The following is a 26,336-nucleotide window of genomic DNA, read 5'->3' as shown; positions in this document are numbered from 1 at the left end:
TGTTTCGTGCTCTTCAGCGCCGTTATATTTTGATTCTAAATGAACCCTGTACTAGGACAAAGGAAACGCGTGTTTCAGAGCTTTTTACTTTGTTTCCCCAGCTGTAAGCAGGATGAAGGGGGTGAGGGAATCCCACACATTCCTGAGGGAGTTGGTTATAGGATTACACAGGCAGAGTGAGGAGAGCCTTCTAGACAGTAAGAAGAAGGAGGAGCTATGGGGGGGGGACCACAGCTGCAGTGTGTGTCGTTACACAGACCTAATGGATGTAGCAGAGCTCAGTGTGTGTGATAATATAGAAACAGGGACTCCTGCTCTTCTCCATTTACACCTTTGGGCTGGGACAGCTCATAGAATCTCACGGCTTTCAGTATCACCTCTATGCTGATGACACACAGATCTACATCTCTGGACCAGATATCACCTCCCTACTAACCAGAATCCCTCAATGTCTGTCCACTATTTCATCCTTCTTCTCCGCTAGACTTCTAAAACTTATTATGGATAAAATAGAATTCATCATCTTTCCCTCAACTCACTCAATCTCCGCAATGGACCTAACCATTACAGTAAACGGCTGTCCACTCTCCCCAGTCCCACAAGCTCGCTGCCTCGGGGTAATCCTTGACACTGATCTCTCCTTCAAACCACATATCCAAGCCCTTTCCACTTCCTGCCGCCTTCAACCCAAAAATATTTCACGGATCCGTACATTCCTAAACCAAGAATCTGCAAAAACCCTAGTCCATGCCCTCATCATCTCCTGCCTCGACTACTGCAACCTCCTGCTCTGTGGCCTCCCCTCTAACACTCTCGCACCCCTCCAATCTATTCTAAACTCTGCTGCCCGACTAATCCACCTGTCCCCCCGCTATTCCCCGGCTTCTCCCCTCTGTCAATCCCTTCACTGGCTCACCATTACCCAGAGACTCCAGTACAAAACCCTAACCATGACATACAAAGCCATCCACAACCTGTCTCCTCCTTACATCTGTGACCTCATCTCCCTGTACTTACCTACACGCAACCTCCGATCCTCACAAGATCTCCTTCTCTACTCCCCTCTTATCTCCTCTTCCCACAATCACATACAAGATTTCTCTCGCGTATCACCCCTACTCTGGAACCCTCTACCACAACACATCAGACTCTCGCCTACCATCGAAACCTTCAAAAAGAATCTGAAGACCCACCTCTTCCGACAAGCCTACAACCTGCAGTGACCACCGATCGACCAAACCGCTGCACGACCAGCTCTATCCTCACCTACTGTATTCTCACCCATCTCTTGTAGATTATGAGCCCTCGCGGACAGGGTCCTCTCTCCTCCTGTATCCTCACCCATCCCTTGTAGATTGTGTGCACTCGCGGGCAGGGTCCTCTCTCCTCCTGTATCCTCACCCATCCCTTGTAGATTGTGAGCCCTCGCGGGCAGGGTCCTCTCTCCTCCTGTACCAGTTATGACTTGTATTGTTCAAGATTATTGTACTTGTTTTTATTATGTACACCCCTCCTCCCATGTACAGCGCCATGGAATAAATGGCGCTGTAATAATAAATAATAATAACCAAATACGTCCAATTTCCTGACAGTACCCCATATACTCACACCACACAGTCGCATGGTGCTGGTGGTCTCACTCGGTGGATGGGTGGGTTGATATATCTAGTAGTAGTTGCAGTAATTCTGATTTTCCCTCTACATTTCCAGGAAGAGCAAATCTGACATCAGTAAACTCATTTTCAAGAGCGGAGATTTCCAGATGTCTCCTTACGCTGAATATCCTAAAACGCCGCGCTCGTCAGAATGGGGGCGAGAGACGATCGAGATGCAGGAGAACGGCAGCACCAAGAACCTGCTGCAGATGACGGACATCTACTATTCTGTGAGTACATGGGGTGGGTAACCATGGGGCGGTGCTGCCAGTGAGCGACGTCCCCATCCTATACCGTGTCCTTACAGTCAGCCCCATGCATCATGTAGGATCTGTGACGGGCGGCCATACTGCACTTCCATGTGCCTATGACACAAAGCACAGTCTGTATACTGGGGCATATAATGATAAATATTACTCCACAGAATGCCCTCTGTCTTCTCCCAAATACTGCCCCATCCTCTGTTATATCACGTAAGTCCAATCAAAAGTAATGTAACCTCAAGGGCATAAACGTGACAACAATCCCCCAATGGAAGAAGCCTGTTAGGCAAAATGGCGCTGTCGGGGCTATAGCGGTGGGACATCTCTTTTTTTCTTTTTCTTTTAATCAGATAAATTTTTATTAACTATAACAAAATAAAACAGATATTACATGTCGCATATCCTTACTCCGTTTACATTTTTATGGTAAATCACCCGTCCCCCACCCATTTCCTTCCATGGAGACTATGCCAGAAGCGTACAGTATTTCCTCCATTGTTAACAATGTCAAACATTAGTCCAATTCACCATAAGTCTAACACTGTAGTGTCATACACTGGTACCAGAGTACTAACTGCTGTCCAACCAACGCTGCCGTATTTGTGGAATACTTCCAGCATGTTTCTCTTGGTGTAGATGCTTTTTTCCAGTAGAATTGTACGGTGCAATAAATTCCCGTCTGGACGGAGACTCCTCTCTGATCCATTGTTTTGCAATCAATTTCCTTGCAATAAATAATAATCTTGCAATTACTATTTTGGTCGTGTTGTCAGTTATTATTTCCTCCACATATCCTAATATACATACCAGCGGATCCCTATGGACGACCCCCCCCCATACACCACTCCAATGCCGTTCAGCACTACAGTCCAGAGCACCGGTCACACACCTGCCCGAGACTGTGAACACGCATGGTACGCCGGGGCAATCCATAGCATGCCAGTAGCGGTATATGCAGTGACTGCCGTCCATTACTTTGCTCCATGGTCACCTGACCGTTACTTAGTATCTGCAGATATCAATAGTGCACATTGCAGTTTCTTATGCAGTCATATGGATTTCAGGCTATATATATAAATATATAAATATATATATATATATATATATATATATATATATATATATATATATATATATATATACTGTATATATATATATTTATTTATTTATATTTATCAGCACGCTGCACTTTTACTGGCAGTTTGCACCTAACACCTACATATATCTTTTTAAACACCTATTCTTTATACAGAGCATCTATTTTGACCCTCAGGGTAAGTTCACACAGGACTTTTTTGCTGCTTTTTTTTTGCTGCTTTTTTTTATGCTAATTTAGGTGCGTTATTTTGGTGCGTATTTGGTGCGTTTTTTGGGTACGTTCACACAGGACTTTTTTGCTGCAGATTTTTGCTGCAGATTTTTGCTGCTTTTTTTATGCCAATTTTCAGCTGCTAGGACACCTCACAATGGCTCTTCACACCTTACTACCAGGAACTCCCTCACAATAGATCACAATCAGGACACCTCACAATGGCTCTTCACACCTCACAATGGCTCACAATGGCTCTTCACACATCACTAACCACACCCCTAAGCTCTTGGCTGTGAGATCCCTTCCTGCTGGCCATGATTTTCTGCACAAAAAACGCAGCAAATAATGCTACATGCGTTTTTGCAGCGTTTTTTTCATCACCCATTCAAGTCAATGGGTGAAAAAACGCTGCAAAAATGCAGCAAATACGCTGAAAGAAGTGACATGCCCTATGTCCAAAAAAAGCAGCAAAGCAGAAAATACTGATCAAACAAAAAACCAATGTGTGTGCATGAGATTTCTGAAATCTCATAGGCTTGAGGGTATGTCTCCACGGTACGGATGGGCGGCGGTATCGCCGCAGCGGTGAAGCCGCTCGGCGCTAAGCCCCGCCCCCTTCCTGGGACGCGATCATGCCGGATGTGTTAACTCTTCACATCCGGGATGATCGCTCTGTCCCATAGGGCCCTGTGATATGCCTTGCGGGGACGCTGCGTCCCTGCAAGGTGTACGGACATGCTGCGATCTGAAAAGACGCGCAGCATGTCCGGAGTCGCAGGCCCACCGCGTGCGGGTTTCCACGCATAGTGGAGACGGGATTTCATCAAATCCCCTCCACTATGCTGGAACATCTGGACGCTGCTTGTTTGACGCTGCAGCTCTGCGCAGCGTCAAACACGCAGCGTTTACTGACCGTGGACACTCACCCATACCCTTACTGGTACTGTAAAAAGCAGCTGAAAATTAGCATAAAAAAAAGCAGCAAAAAAGTCCTGTGTGAACGTACCCTCACTGTGCTTCTCATTCCCAGCTTTGACAGTTTACACCTTGCTAACTCTTTTTGAAAACCGTTTAATTTTTTCAAATTTCTAATAAAACATTGTATTTTGTAGCATCTATGTTTAGGCCTCTTTATCCTATCTATGTTACTGGGGATTGTTGTCGAGTTTGTTCTCATCCCGTTACCCTGAACACTTTGCTCTGTCCGGCCCCATACACTGCCGCACCCTATACTGTCCCCTGCGCTGCCCTTCTTTACCGTCCGCTATACCGCTCTCTGAGCTTCCTGTATATACCGTCCTGTAAGCCATTCTCCCCCAACGCTAGTCCTCAAGGCCCAACAGATTTTCGGGATTTCTTTGGTATTGCACAGGTGATAGTTCCATTATTTGTGCAATAGTTCAGAAATCCTGAGAACATGAGCTGTTGGTGGCCATGAGGACTGGATTCAGAGAGCAGCTATATGTTATCCTGTATATTGTCCTCTGTGCTGCCCCTATATACTGCCCTAGATACTGTTCTCTGTGCTGCCCCTATATACCGCCCTAGATACTGTTCTCTGTGCTGCCCCTTTATACCGCCCTAGATACTGTTCTCTGTGCTGCCCCTATATACTGCCCTAGATACCGTTCTCTGTGCTGCCCCTATATACCGCCCTTGATACCGTTTTCTGCACTGCCCCTATATACCGCCCTAGATACTGTTCTCTGTGCTGCCCCTATATACTGCCCTAGATACCGTTCTCTGTGCTGCCCCTTTATACCGCCCTAGATACTGTTCTCTGTGCTGCCCCTATATACTGCCCTAGATACCGTTCTCTGTGCTGCCCCTATATACCGCCCTTGATACCGTTTTCTGCACTGCCCCTATATACCGCCCTAGATACTGTTCTCTGTGCTGCCCCTATATACTGCCCTAGATACCGTTCTCTGTGCTGCCCCTTTATACCGCCCTAGATACTGTTCTCTGTGCTGCCCCTATATACTGCCCTAGATACCGTTCTCTGTGCTGCCCCTATATACCGCCCTTGATACCGTTTTCTGCACTGCCCCTATATACCGCCCTAGATACTGTTCTCTGTGCTGCCCCTATATACTGCCCTAGATACTGTTCTCTGTGCTGCCCCTATATACTGCCCTAGATACCGTTCTCTGTGCTGCCCCTTTATACTGCCCTAGATACCATAATCTGTGCTGCCCCTATATACTGCCCTAGATACTGTTCTCTGTGCTGCCCCTATATACTGCCCTAGATACTGTTCTCTGTGCTGCCCCTATATACTGCCCTAGATACTGTTCTCTGTGCTGCCCCTTTATACTGCCCTAGATACCATAATCTGTGCTGCCCCTATATACTGCCCTAGATACCGTTCTGTGTGCTGCCCCTATATACTGCCCTAGATACCGTTCTCTGTGCTGCCCCTATATACTGCCCTAGATACCGTTCTGTGTGCTGCCCCTATATACTGCCCTAGATACCGTTCTGTGTGCTGCCCCTATATACTGCCCTAGATACCGTTCTGTGTGCTGCCCCTATATACTGCTGTCTCTAACATCATGTCCTCCCTCTATCTGAAACTAAATCTCTCCAAAACGGAACTTCTTGTGTTTCTCCCCTCTACTAACCTCACTCTTCCCAACATCGAAATTACCCTGGAGGGTTCAACCATAACTCCCCTGCAGCATGCCCGCTGTTTTGGGGTCATATTCGACTCGAACTTTCCTTTACTCCCTATATCCGATCACTCACTCGCTCTTGTCACCTGCATCTTAAAAACATCTCCAGAATCCGACCTTTTCTCACCTTGGAAACTGCTAAGACTCTTAGGCCATGTGCACACGTTCAGTATTTTTCGCGTTTTTTTCGCGTTTTTTCGCTATAAAAACGTGATAAAAACGCAAAAAAAACGCTAACATATGCCTCCTATTATTTTAAGTGTATTCCGCATTTTTTGTGCAAATGTAGCCTTTTTTTCCGCGAAAAAATCGCATCGCGGAAAAAAAAGCAACATGTTCATTAAAATGCAGAATTGCAGGGGATTCCGCACACCTGGGGGTCCATTGATCTGCTTACTTCCCGCACGGGGCTGTGCCCACCATGCGGGAAGTAAGCAGATTATGTGCGGTTGGTACCCAGGGTGGAGGAGAGGAGACTCTCCTCCACGGACTGGGCACCATATAAGTGGTCAAAAAATAAGAATTAAAATAAAAAACAGTCCTATACTCACCCTCGATGTCTTCCCGCCTCCACTGCACGCTGCCGTTCGGTTCCTGTAGCTGGTGTGCGGCGAAAGACCTGCCGATGACGTCACTGTCCTGTGATTGGTCGTGAGCGGTCATGTGACCGCTCACGTGACCGTGACGTCACGGAAGGTCCTGTGCGCACACACCAGCTATATGGAACGGACGCCGGTGAGATGTCTGGGTGAGTATAACCATTTTTTTTTTTTTATTATTATTTTTAAACATTCTATCTTTTACTATAGATGCTGCATAAGCTGCATCTATAGTAAAAAGTTGGTCACACTTGTCAAACGCTATGTTTGACAAGTGTGACCAACCTGTCAGTCAGTTTTCCAAGCGATGCTACAAATCGCTTGGAAAACTTTAGCATTCTGCAAGCTAATTACGCTAAAAAAACGCGAAAAAAACGGAAAAAAAACGCAAAAAAAAAAATGCGGATTTCTTGCAGAAAATTTCCGGTTTTCTTCAGGAAATTTCTGCAAGAAATCCGCAACGTGTGCACATACCCTTACTGTCGCTCTTATTCATTCCCGTCTGGACTACTGCAACTCTCTTCTGATCGGTCTCCCTCTTACCAAACTTTCTCCTCTCCAATCCATCTTGAATGCGGCAGCCAGGGTCATATTTCTGTCCAGCCGCTTCACCGATGCCTCCATCTTGTGCCAGTCATTACACTGGCTACCCATTCACTACAGGGTCCAGTATAAACTCATCTCTCTCACCCACAAAGCTCTCCACAGTTCTGCACCGCCTTATATCTCATCTCTGTCTATCGCCCTACACGTGCCCTCCGTTCTACAAACGACCTAAGACTAACATCCCCCGTAATCCGAACCTCGCACCTCCGTCTACAAGACTTCTCTCGTGCTGCGCCAGCTCTCTGGAATGCACTTCCCCAGACAATCAGACTGATACCTAGCCCCGACCTGTTCATCATCTCTTCAAACAAGCCTACCACATCAACTACTCAGTAAACTAACTTTGCCCTGTTCCCTCCTTCCAAATATTATTCTGAATCTGCCCCCTACTATTCATCTGTCTCCACACCCTCCATGCTCATGATAACTGCACTTGATACTTGACTATTGCACTTAAACACATGGGCTGATGACCGGATCATGCAGCTTTATATGAAAATCCCTATGTATTATAATTGCCAGACCTGAAATAACGAGCACTTTTCACCTATTGTGTCCCCCCCATTTCCTCGTAGATTGTAAGCTTGCGAGCAGGGACCTCACCCCTAATGTCACTGTTTAAATTGTCTTAACCTGTATTAAATTTGTCTGTACATGTCCCCGCTTAATTGTAAAGTGCTGCGGAATATGTTGGCGCTATATAAATAAAGATTATTATTATTATTATTATTACTGCCCTAGACACCGTTCTCTGTGCTGCCCCTTTATACTGCCTTAGGGTACTGTCACACAGTGCCATTTTGATCGCTACGACGGTGCGATTCGTGACGTTCTAGCGATATCGTTACGATATCGCAGTGTCTGACACGCAGCAGCGATCAGGGACCCTGCTGAGAATCGTACGTCGTAGCAGATCGTATGGAACTTTCTTTCGTCGCTGGATCTCCCGCTGACATCGCTGGATTGTTGTGTGTGACAGCGATCCAGCGATGTGTTCGCTTGTAACCAGGGTAAACATCGGGTAACTAAGCGCAGGGCCGCGCTTAGTAACCCGATGTTTACCGTGGTTACCAGCGTAAAAGTAAAAAAAAACAAACAGTACATACTCACATTCCGGTGTCTGTCCTCCGGCGTCTCAGCTTCTCTGCACTGTGAGCGCCGGCCGGCCGGAAAGCGACGTCTGATGTCACCGCTCTGCTTTCCGGCTCTGGTGCTTACACAGTGCAGAGAAGCAGAACGCCGGGGGACAGACACCGGAATGTAAGTATGTACTGTTTGTTTTTTTTCAAAGTGTGGAATGGGGATACTTGTGGCAGGTATTGCAATTCTTTGGCTTCGGCCCACAATTTGTGTCCTGGGTTCAGCTATTGTACGCGCAACCATCAGCTAGGGTGAGAGTGAATGGGGAGCTTTCTCACACGATAAGGCTACATAGAAGGACGAGACAGGGGTGCCCGCTCTCCCCTCTTTTGTTTGCTTTAGCCGTGGAGCCGCTGGCCGCCAAGATCCGACAGTCCGCTGAGGTCTCTGGGTTTAAATATGGATTGGTAGCGGAAAAGGTTGCGCTTTACGCGGATGATATACTGCTGTTCTTGAGTGAGCCACATGATTCATTGAGTAATGCAATTCGGCTCATCGAGGGATTTGGTGCTTTGTCGAGGCTTAAAATAAATTGGAATAAGTCAACTCTGTTTATGGTGGATGATGCAGAGAGTGAGTTAGGAGATTCTGTGGAGGGGGGTAGACGTAAAGTAGCAGATCAATTCACATATTTGCGGATACTAATCTCTTTGCCGATCACAAATTACTTACATATGAATCTTACACCGGTGCTGGGAACTCTTAAGGCAAAGGTAGGAGCTTGGTCTAAGTTGCATTTATCTGTTGTAGGCCGAATTAATCTCATTAAGATGATTCTGATGCCTACGATACTGTATGTTCTCCATACCGCACCTATCTGGATACCACGTGTGAAATTCAAGTTGATTAACTCTTTATTTAGAGGCCTGGTGTGGGGGAGGCAACAACCGCAAATTAGATTGGAGACGCTTCAACGCCCTAAGGACGCGGGAGGCTTGGCTCTACCTAACCCTGAAATATATTTCTTGGCGGCCCACTGTCAGCATTTAAAGGGCTGGGAACATGAGTCGTCTACCAATGTAGCACAACTTTTGATAGAAAGGGTGGTGAAGAGAAGTCCGGCGGTACAGTGTCTGGAAGTTGGATCCCTAGGGATACTGGGGAAGAAATACCCAACATTATTTCTGATATATAAGGTATGGGGGAGAGTTAAACAAATTCGCGGGGTTACTTGTCCGACCTGGTTTTCTCCGCTGTGGTTTAATAATAATCTACCGGAGTTTTTGGCGATGTGACAAATACCAGAATGGCAGGCCAGGGCGATCCGGTATGCCTGTCAGATTTTAGAGCGCTGGGGGTTGAAATCCTTTTCCCAGCTACAGTCGGAATATGGTCTTAAGGCATCTGGGGGGTTCCAATATGCACAAGTACGGCATGCGTTTGTGGCCCAGAATGAGGGGGATTGCTTCCAAATTCAAAACGACTTCGTATTAGACTACATCGGTGGAGTGGGGACAACGAGGGCTGTTCTCATCTTTATACAAGGATCTACTTCACACTCACCTATTAGAATATCTGATTGGTGCGAGGGTAAATGGGAAAGAGAGCTGGGTCGTTTACAGGATGAAACGTGGGAGTCTGTATTAGAATGGATACCGAAGCTCTCACTGAATGAGCCGTATAGACTTTCCCAGCTTTATATTGTACACAGAATGTATAGATCCCCGGATGTCCTGTATAGAGTTGGGCTGAGATCTGACTCGGAATGCCCTAGATGTAGGAATGATAGTGCTCGAATGTTTCATATGTTATGGTCGTGTCCGAGATTGACTGCTTTTTGGCTGGTGGTTGTAAGCCGGATAGAAGGGGCATACAGATGTGTAATTCCAAGAGAACCTTTGGTGTGCGTACTGGGGTACGTGGAAGAGATAGCTGTAGATAACAAGCTGAAAATAGCAATCGCCAGACTACTATACATGGCTCAGAAGGTCATAGCCAGAAATTGGATCAAAGAGGAACCTCCCTCCAGGGGAGAAGATCTTAAATATGGGAAGCAGGTCATTACCCTGGAAAAGGGTGGATAAAAGAGGGAAGATGGGCCTGTTCGAATAATTGTGGACGCCTTGGTTGGAACTAGGCTAGGAGAGGCTAAGAGAAGTTAGGCCTGAGGAGGGTTCGCCTATATATTTACGGTGTATTCATTTACAAATAAAAGTTATTGTATATGGTTAATGTATATAATACTACAGGATATGTTAAGAGGAAAGCGTGAGCTGTCTGAAAGGGAAGGAAGGGGGCGGGTTGGGTAAGGGGGGTTAAGAGTGGGGAAAATGTATACCGTAATGTGAAATGTTTTATTGTACTCTTATATTTAATAAACATTTGAGTAAAAAATAAATGTACAACCCGGCTGTGTCACATATAGCAGCAAATAGACCCAGGGAAATAGTCAATTTCCATATCCCATAGGAACTAAAGTATACAGTTATATGAAAAAGTTTGGGCACCCCTATTAATCTTAAGCTTAATGTTTTATAAAAATTGTTTTTTTTTGCAACAGCTATTTCAGTTCCATATATCTAATAACTGTTGGACACAGTAATGTTTCTGCCTTGAAATGAGGTTTATTGTACTAACAGAAAATGTGCAATCTGCATTCAAACAAAATTTGACAGGTGCATAAGTATGGGCACCTCACCAGAAAAGTGACATTAATATTTAGTAGATCCTCCTTTTGCAAAAATAGCAGCCTCTAGTCGCTTCCTGTAGCTTTTAATGAGTTCCTGGATCCTGGATGAAGGTATTTTTGACCATTCCTCTTTACAAAACAATTCCAGTTCAGTTAAGTTTGATGGTCGCCGAGCATGGACAGCCCTCTTCAAATGATCCCACAGATGTTCAATGATATTCAGGTCTGGGGACTGGGATGGCCATTCCAGAACAGTGTAATTGTTCCTCTGCATGAATGCCTGAGTAGATTTGGAGCGGTGTTTTGGATCATTGTCTTGCTGAAAGATGCATCCCCTGCGTAACTTCAACTTTGTCACTGAATGATGAACATTATTGTCAAGAATCTGCTGATACTGAGAGGAATCCATGCGTCCCTCAACTTTAACAAGATTCCCCGTGCCGGCATTGGCCACACAACCCCAAAGCATGATGGAACCTCCACCAAATTTTACTGTGGGTAGTACGTGTTTTTCTTGGAATGCTGTGTTTTTTTGCCGCCATGCATAACGTCTTTTTGTATGACCAAACAACTCAATCTTGGTTTCATCAATCCACAGGACCTTCTTCCAAAAAGAAATTGGCTTCTCCAAATGTGCTTTTGCATACCTCAGCCGACTGTTTGTGGCGTGCTTGCAGAAATGGCTTCTCTCGCATCACTCTCCCATACAGCTTCTCCTTGTGCAAAGTGCGTTGTATAGTTGACCGATGCACAGTGACACCATCTGCAGAAAGTTGATGCTGCAGCTCTCTGGAGGTTGTCTGAGGATTGTCCTTGGCTGATCTCACCATACTTCTTTTCTGCCTTTCTGATGTTTTTCTTGGCCTGCCACTTCTGGCCTTAACAAGAACTGTACCTGTGTTCTTCCATTTCCTTACTATGTTCCTCACAGTGGAAATTGACAGGTTAAATCTCTGAGACAGCTTTTTGTATCCTTCCCCTGAACAACTATGTTCAATAATCTTTGTTTTCAGATCATTTGACAGTTGTTTTGAGGAGCACATGATGCCACTCTTCAGAGGAGATTCAAACAGGAGAACAACTTGCAAGTGGCCACTTTAAGTAGCTTTTCTCATGATTGCATACACCTGGCTGTGAAGTTCAAAGCTCAATGAGGTTACAAAACCAAAAAAAGTGCTTTAGTAAGTCAGTAAAAAGTAGGTAGGAGTATTTAAAACAAGAAAATGATAAGGGTGCCCATACTTATGCACCTGTCAAATTTTGTTTGAATGCAGATTGCACATTTTCTGTTAGTACAATAAACCTCATTTCAAGGCAGAAACATTACTGTGCCCAACAGTTATTAGATACTAGATGGTAGCCCGATTCTAACGCATCGGGTATTCTAGAATATGTATGTAGTTTATTTATGAAGATTTTAGAATAATACATTGAATACACAGGATTCGGCCGGCCGTGACCAATTAGTGAAGAATGGTTCAAATCCTGTGCCAATTCGCGGCCGGACAGCGCCTGTCGCTGATTGTTCGCAGCCGGCCACGTAGTATATAGCACAGCCACATAGTATATAACAGCCCACGTAGTAAATAGCACAGCCACGTAGTATATTGCACAGCCACATAGTATATTGCACAGCCACGTAGTATATTGCACAGCCACGTAGTATATTGCACAGCCACGTAGTATATAGCAGAGCCCACGGAGTATATAGCACAGCCACGGAGTATATGACCGCCCACATAGTAAATAGCACAGCCACGTAGTATATTGCACAGCCACGTATATTGCACAGCCACGTAGTATATTGCACAGCCACGTAGTATATAGCACAGCCCACGGAGTATATAGCACAGCCACGTAGTATATAACACAGCCCACGGAGTATATAGCACAGCCACGTAGTATATAACACAGCCCACGGAGTATATAGCACAGCCCACAGAGTATAATGCACAGCCACATAGTATATAACACAGCCCACGGAGTATATAACACAGCCCATGGAGTATATAGCACAGCCACGTAGTATATAACACAGCCACGTAGCATATAGCACAGCCTACGGAGTGTATAACAGCCCACATAGCATATAACACAGCTCATGTTGTATATAACAGCCCACGCACGCAGTATATAACACAGCCCACGTAGTGTATAACACAGCCCACGTAGTGTATAATACAGCCCACATAGTATATTGCACAGCCCACGTAGTATATTGCCCAGCACACGTAGTATATAGCAATGTGGGCATCATATCCCTGTTAAAAAAAAGAATTAAAATAAAAAATAGTTATATACTCACCTTCCGTTGGCCCCGGATCCAGGCGAAGTGGTTACCGACATTCCTCGCGCGCTCCGATCCCAAGAGTGCATTGCGGTCTCGCGAGATGATGACGTAGCGGTCTCGCGAGACCACTATGCATGGAGCGGTCACCGGAGCGTTGCGAGGAGCGGGAAAGGCTGGTTCTGGATGCGAGGGGCCGACGGACGGTGAGTATATAACTATTTTTTATTTTTTTTAATTATTTTTAACATTGGATCTTTTTACTATTGATGCCGCATTGGCAGCATCAATAATAAAAAGTTGGTCACACAGGGTTAATAGCGGCGGTAACGGAGTGCGTTACACCGCGGCATAACGCAGTCCACTAACCCTGCCATTAACCCTGTGTGAGGGCTGACTGGAGGGAAGTATGGAGCGGGCACTGACTGCGGGGAGGAAGGAGCGGCCATTTTGACATTTTGGCCGTTTTGCCGCGACCAATCAGCGACTTGGATTTCCATGACAGACTGAGGCGGCGACCAATCAATATCCGCGACAGACAGACAGAAGGACAGACGGAAGTGACCCTTAGACAATTATATAGTAGATATAGGAAACTGAAATAGATGTTGCAAAAAAAAATATTTTTATAAAACATTAAGCTTAAGATTAATAGGGGTGCCCAAACTTTTTCATATAACTGTATGTGACTTACAGCCCTGAATAGCGGTGATACTTTTAGCTCTTGTGCCCACATTGCAGAATAGAAGCAGATTTCTCCTCATCAAAACCGCACACCCTTGCCAGGGAAAACACATGCGGATTTTGATGTGTTTTTTATGCGGTTTTATGCGTTTTTGAGCACAGATAAAGTTGGGACAAAAAAAAGGCTCCTATGGGGTCATTTCCTAGTCCAGCTCTTCTTCTGCAGTTTATTTTCTTGTTGGATTGAAGATGCCACAAGTGCGACCCCAGCGGCGTCTCAGCCAAGAAACTAGGCATATTCTGCTACTTACATCACTGATTCTGCTGGATTATGGGATGCTCATGGGATGGCATGATGGGATGGCATGATGGGATGCCCGTGATGTCACTTCCTATTTGCTGCGGTTTTGATTTACAAAACCGCAGCAAATGTGCTTGAAATCCGCAAACATTTGTAATATTTGCGGATTTCAAGCGTTCCAATACAAGTCTATGGCGGCGGAATCGCTGTGATTCCGCAAAATAAATGAACATGCTGCGTATTTTTCGGCGATGCGATTCCGCTGCTGAAAAACATGCAGCATGGGCACAGCAATTGCGGAATGCAATTAAAATTAATGGGATGCATTTTTTTAGCGTGTTTTAAGCATTTCCACAGAGAAAAAACGTGGCTGAAACGCTTAGAAAACACAACGTGGGCACACAGCCTTATGCACCACCTCATTAAAGGGAACCTGTCACCCCAAAATTCAAGAATGAGGGGGGGGGGGGTGTGGCTATGTAGCTGTGGAGGAGAGACGTGCCTCGTGAGAGCTCCGGCCATCCTGATTTTATCCTGCCATAAAGACCCCTTATCTATCAGCGGTGCCGGCTGGCATTGGCACCTTGAGACCCCAGGAGTCAAGTGACTTTCCCGAACGGCTGCTGTGAGGACCCGGGAATCTGTGTGTGGCCTGGACGGGCGGAGGGTACCTGTGCAGCGGCGGCCATCTTGGTGCGCGTGCTGCAGCGAGACAGGACGCAGCGCCGGCTTTCCTTGATACCGGGTAATCCTCTGCTGGACCCGGTGGAGCTGCGGACTTCAGCGGTGAGCGCTGGGAGGCATTGGCGCGAGGGAGCTGAGAACTCCGGGACGAGCGGCGGTGCCTGCGGGGAGCGGCGGCCATTACTACAGCACACGCCCTGACAGTAGGGGAAGAGGCGCTCCTCATTACTTTGGCGGTACTGACCAGGAGGTGAGCGAATAACCTGCGATAATACAGGGGTGGTGTGGTGTGTGTGCCCTGAAAGATTGGGCCCTGCGCCCCCCCTGCCAGACAGACACTTCTCCTGCCGGTGACACAACTTTGGAGGGATTAACCCCCTCACCGCTGTTCCTCTTGTGGAAACCGTGGAACCGCTCCAATATATAGTATATCAGTGACCACTATAACTGATACCTTCTATAACTCCCCTATACGCCAGCTGCCTGTCCAGTGGACTTTTTACTCTGAGATACAGCCCTATATCCTGTGGTGCCCGCTGACTTGTATAGCTCCTTCTGCTGTCCACCATGCATCACTCCAAAGGAGCAGGGGCTGCTGATAAATTAAGGAAATATGCCAGGGAGGACCCCCCTGATAATGTACGCGCTCTCAGGAATAATTCTACTCCGGCCCAACGTAAATACCGCCTCTCCGATAGTAATGAGGAGGGAGAGCAAGAAGAGCTGACCCTTAAACAAGCATCTGAGCAACTAATGCAGGCTATATCCCTCACTAGATCATCCCTTACTGAAAAGATAGAGGATGTGCACACTGAGGTGGGTCGTCTGCGGCATGATATGCAGGCCATGAGAGGGCGTATTTCAGAGGTTGAAACACGAGTGTCCCATATAGAGGATACCATCACCCCTATGGAGACTACCCTGGCAAAAGCCGCTGGTTCTATAAACGCCTGGAAACAAAAGGCGGATGACCTGGAGAATAGATTACGCCGCAATAACATTCGAATTATTGGCCTGCCAGAACGCTCAGAGGGTCAGCAGCCTGAACAATTCCTGGAAGACTGGCTTAAAACCTCTCTGGGGAATGGATTCTCCTCAACATTCTCGGTGGAAAGGGCCCATAGGGTCCCAACGAGACCTCTCCCCCCTGGAACTCCGCCTAGACCTTTTCTGGCACGCCTCCTCAACTGCAGAGATAGGGATGCTATTCTTCGCTTGGCGCGGCAGAAGGGCCCTATCAAATTCAACAATGCTACCATATCGATTTTCCCAGACTTCTCCATGGAGCTCCAGAAGCAGCGGGCGCGGTTCATGGAAATCAAGAAACAACTTAGAGATAAAAATATTATCTACTCCATGCTTTATCCAGCTCGACTGCGTATAGTCCACGACGGTTCCTCCTTATTCTTTACGGACCCGGCGGAGGTGGCCGAATGGTTACGGTCCTACAGGGTGTCTACTGTGAAAGACTCCTAATTTGTTCTTTTTGTCCAATGTCAACATAAACCAAGCTCTCCATATGGGTGCTGAGCTTATCAATAATACCGGACGCTGGAATCAGTGAGGGTATCCCCTTTTCTATTTGATCGTAGGAGTACAGGATTGTACTCCTCTACTGTTCTAGTTTTGTTTTGTTTGTTTTTTTGTATTAGTTTTGATTGTTTGATATGTATGGTAGCCGCCAATATTATTTTTGTGCCTTGTGTGATGTCTCTGAACCTGACCCGAGTAACAGCTCACATCTTCCTTTCTTTTAAGTATAAACATGGGGTCTGAGACTACATTTCTGACCTGGAATATACGGGGTATCAAAACCCCCCGGAAAAAGATCAAAGTATTTTCACAAATTAAACGGTATCACCCGCATGTTGTAGCACTAGTGGAGACGCATTTGACTAGAGATACAGCCCGATATATACAAAGGTCGTGGGTGCAGTGGTCTCCACGCATTCCACACCAACTACTCGAGAGGGGTTTCTTTGTTAATACACAGAGATGTTAGATGGGAGGCCAGGGAAGCACGACGGGATCCTGAAGGTCGCTTTGTTTTTGTGCATGCATTTGTTAATTTGCGTGATTATGTAATACTATGTGTCTATAACCACCCCCGGCTAGTACTTCGGTCCTTCGCATGGCATTGGGTTTCTCCTTAAATTATCCTGATGCTAGTGTTATTTGTATGGGAGATTTTAACCTAGTCATGGATGGTTCCCTGGACAGATTGAGACTGGATGACACGACATCTGGGGAGCTTCTGTCCCAGCCCCCCTCCCAGTTGGCGCTGTTTATGGGTGGTAGCGGGTGGCTGGACTTATGGAGAGTGCGTCACCCTGAGACTAAAGGATATACCTGTCATTCGTCCACCAGGCGATCTTTATCTCGCATAGACTACATATTTGGTTCTAGTAATTTGGCATTGTGGGTGGATAGTGTTGAACATGGCAATAGAGGGATTTCGGACCATAGTCCAGTTATCCTTAAACTTAAATATGGCCAATCATATAATAATATGTCCTGGAAGTTGAATCCTTTCTGGTTAAAACTAATAGACTCTAGTGATAGAACGGTTGACCAGTTGAATTGCTTCATCTCAACTCACCCGGAACCTCAAAGTCTTGGTCTGTTTTGGGATACCCTAAAAGCCTATTTACGGGGGTGCCTGTCCTCCACAATTTCTTACATTAAAAGGGTGACGGCTAGGGAAGATGATGTGATAGAGCAGCGTCTGAAAGACTCGGAGGCTGCCTATATAGCTAGTCAAACTAGTGGTAACAGGGCTGAATGGCTCGCCTCCCAGAGGTTATATGCTCAACATGCGGACACTAAGTCAAAACGCAAATTATTCTTTACCCGTCAATCCTACTTTGAACTAGGGAACCAGGCCAGTACACTCCTGGCTTTCTTAGTACGCCAACATAACGCCTCTAACACTATACTGCAAATCCGTACACTTGATGGCTCGTTGGTATCTTCTACAGATGAGATACTTCAATGTTTTCATGATTACTATGAAGCGTTATATAGATCTGGTAGTGGTCTCAATGTTTTTGAATGTTTGGATTATTTATCAGATATAGTATTTCCTTTATTGAGTCCAGCCCAGCAGGCCTTTATGGACGCTGAGTTCACCCTGGAGGAAGTAGAACATGCTATGGCGGATATGGCCACTGGAAAAGCTCCTCGGCCTGATGGGTTTCCCATTGAGCTCTACAAGAAATATTGAGATAAACTGGCACCACTCTTACTGCAGGTACTTCGGGAAATATGGCAGGGAGGATCTATGCCCGAAACATTTTATGATGCAAATATTGTTATGCTCAGGAAAGAGGGGAAGGATCCTTTGGAGTGTGGATCGTATCGTCCCATATCATTAGTAAATGTAGATTATAACATTTTTACTAAAATCTTGGCTACTAGACTGAACACGATCATATTAGATCTTATACACCCAGACCAGACTGGCTTTATGCCTGGAAAAAGCACCTCCATTAATAATATTAGACGGGTTCAGTCAGTGATTCAGTATAGCTCTCTAGAAACAGAAAATAACTGGGCATTGGCATCGTTAGATACAGCCAAGGCTTTTGACTCTCTCGAGTGGCCCTTCCTATCTGCGTGTTTGAGGAAATACGGTTTTGGGGAAAAATTTTTCAGAGGGATAGATATGTTATATATGAAGCCCAGGGCACATATAGTTGTGAATAATTCTATTTCTGAGCCTTTTTCCCTATATAGGGGAACTCGTCAGGGATGTTCTCTATCCCCGGCTCTCTTCGCCTTGGCAATAGAGGCTTTGGCAATACGCATAAGGACCTCCAATGACATTAAGGGAATAAATATTGCGGGTCGAGTCGATACCATTGGTCTCTATGCTGACGATATGGCTGACGATATGGTGATATTTATGGACAAAGTAGAGGAAACGTTACCAGAAGTGATAGCGACTATAGATAAATTCAGTAAATTCTCAGGTCTCTATATAAACTGGGATAAATCTGCTTTGTTCCCTCTCTCACATACCCCAGCACTCTGCCTTGAAACTCTCTCGTCGCTTCCCATTGTTTCCAGTTTCAAATATCTAGGTATCCACATGTCTCAACATAGTCAATTAGATCTACAACTTAATATCTATCCACTATTAGATTTGGTCAAAACTAAATTTGCAACCTGGAGTAAACTCCCGCTCTCTGTCGCCGGCCGTATAAACCTAATTAAAATGATATTGCTCCCCAAACTTAGCTACTGTCTTCAACATAGTGCCGTGCCCATACCCAAACACTTCTTCGCGAGTTTAAATTCCCTGGTTACATCCTTTATATGTGGGAAAACTAGACCCAAACTTAAATTATCGACATTACAGAGGCCGAAGCTGGGGGGGTGGGGCAGCTTTGCCGGATTTCTACTTATATTATCTCGCCGGTCAGGCTAAGGCGATAAATAAATGGATGCCCAGTAATTCCCTACCTAACTCTGAGAGCCATCTACTCCACTCTGCCCGGGTTGATTGTCCACTGGGGTTTCTGGAACTAGAGAAAGTTAATGCTCCTCGTTTGCTGCCTTTACTCCGGCTGGCACGATTAATATGGAGGCAAATTAAAAAAAGCATTTGATTTGTAGATGTAGTGGTTGAAATGCCCCTGTGGAATAATAGTTACTTTCCGGGATTATTGAGCCACCCATCCACTGATTTTTGGATTTCGTATGGTGTTCTTTCGGTGGGAGATGTATATAACCAAGGGATCTTTGTATCCTTCGAACAACTACAAAACACTCACAATATTCCAAGATCTCAGTTCTTTCGTTATCTGCAGCTAAGATCAGCCTTTCAATCACACATGCGGAATATGGGTGCGGATCGGGCCATTTCATCTTTACCTTTGATAGGTATTCTCAACTCTCAGGGCCCTCAAGGACTTATTTCCTCCCTATATACTTATCTGTTGTCCGTGGGAGTTGGGTCTACTATAAACTCTATCAGGGGGAAGTGGGAGGGACTTCTTCCTGATGTATCGGGAGAAGAGTGGGAGGATATTCTGGAATCCCCTACTAAAGTCTCCCCTTCAATTAATAATAAAATGACTCAGTTGTATATCATATATCAGTCTTATTTGACCCCGGTGCAACTTTTTAAAATGGGCCGCCTCCGTTCGTCAGATTGCTTGAGGTGCCACTCAAGTGATGCAGATTTCATTCCTATGATTTGGAAGTGCCCTGTTATTCTTCATTATTGGAAGGAGGTGACGACATTATTAACATCCTTATTACTGATTCCCGTCCCACGTGAACCACTGATTTGCTTATTTGGGGTGTGGGATGCGGAGGCTTGGGATCACTGTACTGGAATATTTCTGCGAGAGGCACTTTTTCTGGCACGGAAGGTGTTAGCATTACGATGGATGGGTGGTTCCTGCCCATCTCTCAGAGCCTGGGTTGATCTCGTGAATTCGATCATCCCGTATGAACGTACATTATATCAAAATAGAGGGTGTCCAGGTAAATTCGAGAGGATCTGGGGTAGATGGAACTCCTCTTATAATACTTTATAATCCCCATTAACTTGACAATTATGCAAGAGTTGGGCTCGTGGTTTGGGGGGCATCACTTCAAGGGTGAAATCTGTATGGAACTTCCTTCTTTTTTGGCGGCATGCTACTAAAAGTTAATGTAGTTACTGTTATAGGTGATTTATAAGACATCAGTGATTCAACGTGCACAGTTTGTAACTTTGGTAATATTTTGGATATGATGATGCATTGTAACCATCTGTATTCCATACTGTAATTGATAATAACGAATGCAAACTTTTGTATTGTATAGTTTATTCTGAATCAATAAACGAATTAAAAAAAAAAAATTCAAGCATGAGCTGCGGCCACCGGCATCAGGGACTTATCTCCAGCATTCTGTAATGCATTCTGTAATGCTGTAGATAAGCCCCCGATGTATCCTGAAAGATAAAAAGAGGTTAGATTATACTCACCCTGGGGCGGTCCGGTCCGGCGCCTCCCATCTTCATACGATGACGTCCTCTTCTGGTCTTCACGCTGCTGCTCCTGCGTACTGATCTGTCCTGTTGAGGGCAGAGCAAAGTACTGCAGTGCGCAGGGAAAGGTCAGAGAGGCCCGGCACCTGCACACTGCAGTACTTTGCTCTTCCCTCAACAGGGCAGATCAGTACACCTGTGCCGGAGCCGCAGCATGAAGACAAGAAGAGGACATCACCGTAAGAAGATGGGAGGCCCTGGACCGCGACGCCCATCGGACCGGACCGCCCCTGGGTGAGTATAATCTAACCTCTTTTTCTTATCTACAGCATTCTGTAATGCTGTAGATAAGCCCCCAATGTATCCTGAAAGATAAGCCCCCGATGCCGGTGGCCGCAGCTCATTCTCAAATTTTGGGGGTGACGGATTCCCTTTAAGCAGTTCAGTTAGATGGCTACTTTCTCAATGAATACAGTACAGTATTTTTCTAAAGGTTCTTGTCTTGGCTTTTCTTTCCCATAGTAAATAGAAATTGTCAGGCTGCACTAGGTCCCATTTGGAGTGTAAAGGCCCCGTCTCACTTAGCGATTTACCAACGATCACGACCAGCGATACGACCTGGCCGTGATCGTTGGTAAGTCGCTGTGTGGTCGCTGGGGAGCTGTCACACAGACAGCTCTCTCCAGCGACCAACGATCAGGGGAACGACTTCGGCATCGTTGAAACTGTCTTCAACGATGCCGAAGTCCCCCTGCAGCACCCGGGTAACCAGGGTAAACATCGGGTTACTAAGCGCAGGGCCGCGCTTAGTAACCCGATGTTTACCCTGGTTACCAAAAAAAACAAACAGTACATACTCGCCTTTCGGTGTCCAGGTCCCTTGCCGTCTGCTTCCTGCTCTCACTGACTGCCGGCCGTACACTGAGAGCAGAGCGCAGCGGTGACGTCACTGCTGTGCTCTCACTTCTCACTGTACGGCCGGCAGTCAGTGAGAGCAGGAAGCAGACGGCAAGGGACCTGGACACCGAAAGGCGAGTATGTACTGTTTGTTTTTTTTGGTAACCAGGGTAAACATCGGGTTACTAAGCGCGGCCCTGCGCTTAGTAACCCGATGTTTACCCTGGTTACCAGTGAAGACATCGCTGGATCGGTGTCACACACACCGATTCAGCAATGTCAGCGGGGCCTCAACGACCAAAAAAAGGTCCAGGCCATTCCGACACGACCAGCGATCTCGCAGCAGGGGCCTGATCGCTGGTACGTGTCACACATAGCGAGATCGCTATGGAGGTCGCTGTTGCGTCACAAAACTTGTGACTCAGCAGCGATCTCGCTAGCGATCTCGCTATGTGAGACGGGGCCTTAACACAGCAGAGGTGTAACACATCAGAGGTGTGAAATGTTTCCAGTTCTGTGTGTTCTCAGGAAGGCCCCCTGGGGTCTGAGACCAGGAATGCTATCTTTGCCATAGATGACATAGCTTATGACCTTTGTGATGAGCTGCAGCCTGAGAACAGATGCTAATTTACTGCCGGTCATACATTGCCTACAAATACATATTTTCACTACAGGGCTCAACAAAAGAAATAAAGGAGGAATTTTTGAAGGGTAGGGAGATCCTCATTCTATACTCTTAAGATTAACAAATGATTTGGCTTCTTGATCACCGATAGATATAATTATATTAAGGATCTAATTGATCCTGGGTGAAGTACAGGGGGGGGAAAGTATTTAGTCAGTCACCAATTGTACAAGTTCTCCCACTTAAAAAGATGAGCGAGGCCTGTAATTGACATCATGGGTAGACCACAACTATGAGAGTCAAAATGAGAAAACAAATCCAGAAAATCACCTTGTCTGATTTGGAAGATTTATTTTGCTAAATATGGTAGAAAATCAGTATTTGGTAATTAACAAAAGTTCATCTCAATATTTTGTTATATATCCTTTGTTGGCAGTGACAGATGTCAGACATTTTCTGTAAGTCTTCACAAGGTGGGCACACACTGTAGGTGGTATGTTGGCCCATTCCTCCATGCAGATCTCCTCTAGAGCAGTGATGTTTTGGGCCTGTCGCTGGGCAACACAGACTTTCAACTCCCTCCAAAGTTTTTCTATGGGGTTGAGATCTGGAGACTGGCTAGGCCACTCCAGGACCTTCATATGCTTCTTACGAAGCCACTCCTTCATTGCCCTGGAGGTGGGCTTGGGATCATTATCATGCCGAAAGACGCATCCACGTTTCATCTTCAATGCCCTTGCTGATGGAAGGAGGTTTGCACTCAAAATCTCACGATACATGGCCCCATTCATTCTTTCATGTACACGGCTCAGTCGTCCTGGTCCCTTTGCAGAGAAACAGCCCCAAAGCATGATGTTGCCACCCCCATGCTTCACAGTAGGTATTGTGTTCTTTGGATGCAACTCAGCATTCCGTCTCTTCCAAACAAGACGAGTTTTGTTTCTACTAAACAGTTCTACTTTGGTTTCATCAGACCATATGACATTCTCCCAATACTCTTCTGGATAATCCAAATGCTCTCTAGCAAACTTCAGACAGGCCCGGACATATACTGGCTTAAGCAGGGGGACACATCTGGCACTGCAGGATCTGAGTCCATGGTGGCGTAGTGTGTTACTGATGGTAGCCTTTGTTGCCGTGGCCCCAGCTCTATGCAGGTCATTCACTAGGTCCCCCGTGTGGTTCTGGGATTTTTGCTCACCATTTTTGTGATCATTTTGACCCCATGGGGTGAGATCTTGCGTGGAGCCCCAGATCGAGGGAGATTATCAGTGGTCTTGTATGTCTTCCATTTTCTTATTATTGCTCCCACAGTTGATTTCATCACACCAAGCTGCTTGCCTATTGCAGATTCAGTCTTCCCAGCCTGGTGCAGGACTACAATTTTGTTTCTGGTGTCCTTCAGCAGCTCTTTGGTCTTCACCATAGTAGAGTTTGGAGTGTGACTGTTTGAGGTTGTGGACAGGTGTCTTTATACAGATACAAGGTCTCAGGCGCCATTACTACAGGTAATGAGTGGAGGACAGAGGAGCCTCTCAAAGAAGAAGTTACAGGTCTGTGAGAGCCAGAAATCTTGCATGTTTTTAGATGACCAAATACTTATTTTCCACCATAATTTGCAAAATAAATCTTCCAAATCAGACAAGGTGATTTTCTGGATTTGTTTTCTTAATTTTGACTCTTATAGTTGTGGTCTACCTATGATGGCAATTACAGGCCTCTCATCTTTATAATTGGGAGAACTTGCACAATTGGTCGCTGACTAAATACTTTTTTCCCCACTATATATAATACTATTGAGTCCTGATATATGTACGGACTATGATAGATTACTCAGGACAAAAAGGAGCAACAAAATGGGATATTGTGCTTTAAGACTGGGTATCTATCCTTAACCCCTTAATCCCATATGACGCACTATCCCGTCGAGGTGACCTGGGACTTAATTTCCACCAACAGGTAGTACGTCATATGCGATCGGCCACGCTCACGGGGGGAGCGCGGCCGATCGCGGCCGGGTGTCAGCTGACTATCGCAGCTGACATCCGGCACTATGTGCCAGGAGCGGTCACGGACCGCCCCCGGCACATTAACCCCCGGCACACTGCGATCAACACATGATCGCAGTGTTCTGGCGGTATAGGGAAGCATCGCGCAGGGAGGGGGCTCCCTGCGTGCTTCCCTGAGACCCCCGGAGCAACGCGATGTGATCGCGTTGCTCCGAGCGTCTCTTACCTCCTATCCCTGCAGGCCCCGGATCCAAAATGGCCACGGGGCTGAATCCGGGTCCTGCAGGGATTACTTCCGGGTCCAGTGCAGGCGCTGGTAAGCCTGCAGCGCTGTAAGTCAGATCGCTGATCTGACAGAGTGCTGTGCAAACTGTCAGATCAGCGATCTGTGATGTCCCCCCCGGGACAAAGTAAAAAAGTAAAAAAAAAAAAAATTCCACATGTGTAAAAAAAAATAAATTCCTAAATAAAGAAAAAAATATATATTATTCCCATAAATACATTTCTTTATCTAAATAAAAAAAAAACAATAAAAGTACACATATTTAGTATCGCCGTGTCCGTAGCGACCCGACCTATAAAACTGTCCCACTAGTTAACCCCTTCAGTGAACACCGTAAGAAAAGAAAAAAAAACGAGCCAAAAAACAACGCTTTATTATCATACCGCTCAACAAAAAGTGGAATAACACGCGATCAAAAAGATGGATATAAATAACCATGGTACCACTGAAAACGTCATCTTGTCCCGCAAAAAACGAGCCGCCATACAGCATCATAAGCACAAAAATAAAAAGTTATAGTCCTCAGAATAAAGCGATGCCAAAATAATTATTTTTTCTATAAAATAGCTTTTATCGTATAAAAGCGCCAAAACATAAAAAAATACATAAATGAGGTATTGCTGTAATCGTACTGACCCGAAGAATAAAACTGCTTTATCAATTTTACCAAACGTGGAACGGTATAAACGCCTCCCCAAAAGAAATTCATGAATAGCTGGTTTTTGGTCATTCTGCCTCACAAAAATCAGAATAAAAAGCGATCAAAAAATGTCATGTGCCCGAAAATGTTAACAATAAAAACGTCAACTCGTCCCGCAAAAAACAAGACCTCACATGATTCTGTGGACCAAAATATGGAAAAATTATAGGTCTCAAAATGTGTATACTCAAAAACTTTTTTGCTTTAAAAAGCGTCTTTTAGTGTGTGACAGCTGCCAATCATAAAAGTCCGATATAAAAAACGCTATAAAAGTTAATCAAACCCCCCTTCATCACCCCCTTAGTTAGGGAAAAATAATAAAATTAAAAAAATGTATTTATTTCCATTTTCCCATTAGGATTAGGGCTAGGGTTAGGGTTAGGGTTAGGGTTGGGGCTAAAGTTAGGGTTAGGGTTTGGATTACATTTACGGTTGGGAATAGGGTTGGTATTAGGGTTAGGGGTGTGGTTAGGGTTACCGTTGGGATTAGGGATGTGATTGGATTAGGGTTTCAGTTAGAATTGGGGAGTTTCCACTGTTTAGGCACATCAGGGGCTCTCCAAACGCGACATGGCGTCCGATCTCAATTCCAGCCAATTCTGCGTTGAAAAAGTAAAACAGTGCTCCTTCCCTTCCGAGCTCTCCTGTGCGCCCAAACAGGGGTTTACCCCAACATATGGGGTATCAGCGTACTCGGGACAAATTGGACAACAACTTTTGGGGTCCAAGTTCTCTTGTTATCCTTGGGAAAATAAAAATTTGAGGGGCTAATAATCATTTTTGTGGGAAAAAAAGGATTTTTTATTTTCACGGCTCTGCGTTGTAAACTGTAGTGAAACACTTGGGGGGTTCAAAGTTCTCACAGCACATCTAGATAAGTTCCTTGGGAGGTCTAGTTTCCAATATGGGGTCACTTGTGGGGGGTTTGTACTGTTTGGGTACATCAGGGGCTCTGCAAATGCAACGTGACGCCTGCAGACCAATCCATCTAAGTCTGCATTCCA

The 26,336-nt window shown here is 45.6% G+C and overlaps 1 protein-coding gene across 1 annotated transcript in view; it reads left to right on the top strand.

Moving 5' to 3' along the window:
• The window catches only part of HEG1 (heart development protein with EGF like domains 1), a 127,751-nt gene that overhangs the window by 81,927 nt on the left and 19,488 nt on the right, over positions 1–26,336 (top strand). The window contains exon 12 of the mRNA XM_077273341.1: positions 1,711–1,885. Coding sequence (XP_077129456.1) covers positions 1,711–1,885 — 175 coding nt within the window. The remainder of the gene's footprint in view (positions 1–1,710; positions 1,886–26,336) is intronic.

This window comes from Ranitomeya variabilis, chromosome 7 (genome assembly GCF_051348905.1).
Source record: "Ranitomeya variabilis isolate aRanVar5 chromosome 7, aRanVar5.hap1, whole genome shotgun sequence".
NCBI lineage: Eukaryota > Metazoa > Chordata > Amphibia > Anura > Dendrobatidae > Ranitomeya > Ranitomeya variabilis.
The sequence above is the reverse complement of the archived record's forward strand: the minus strand, read 5'-3'. Positions and strand labels throughout refer to the sequence as shown.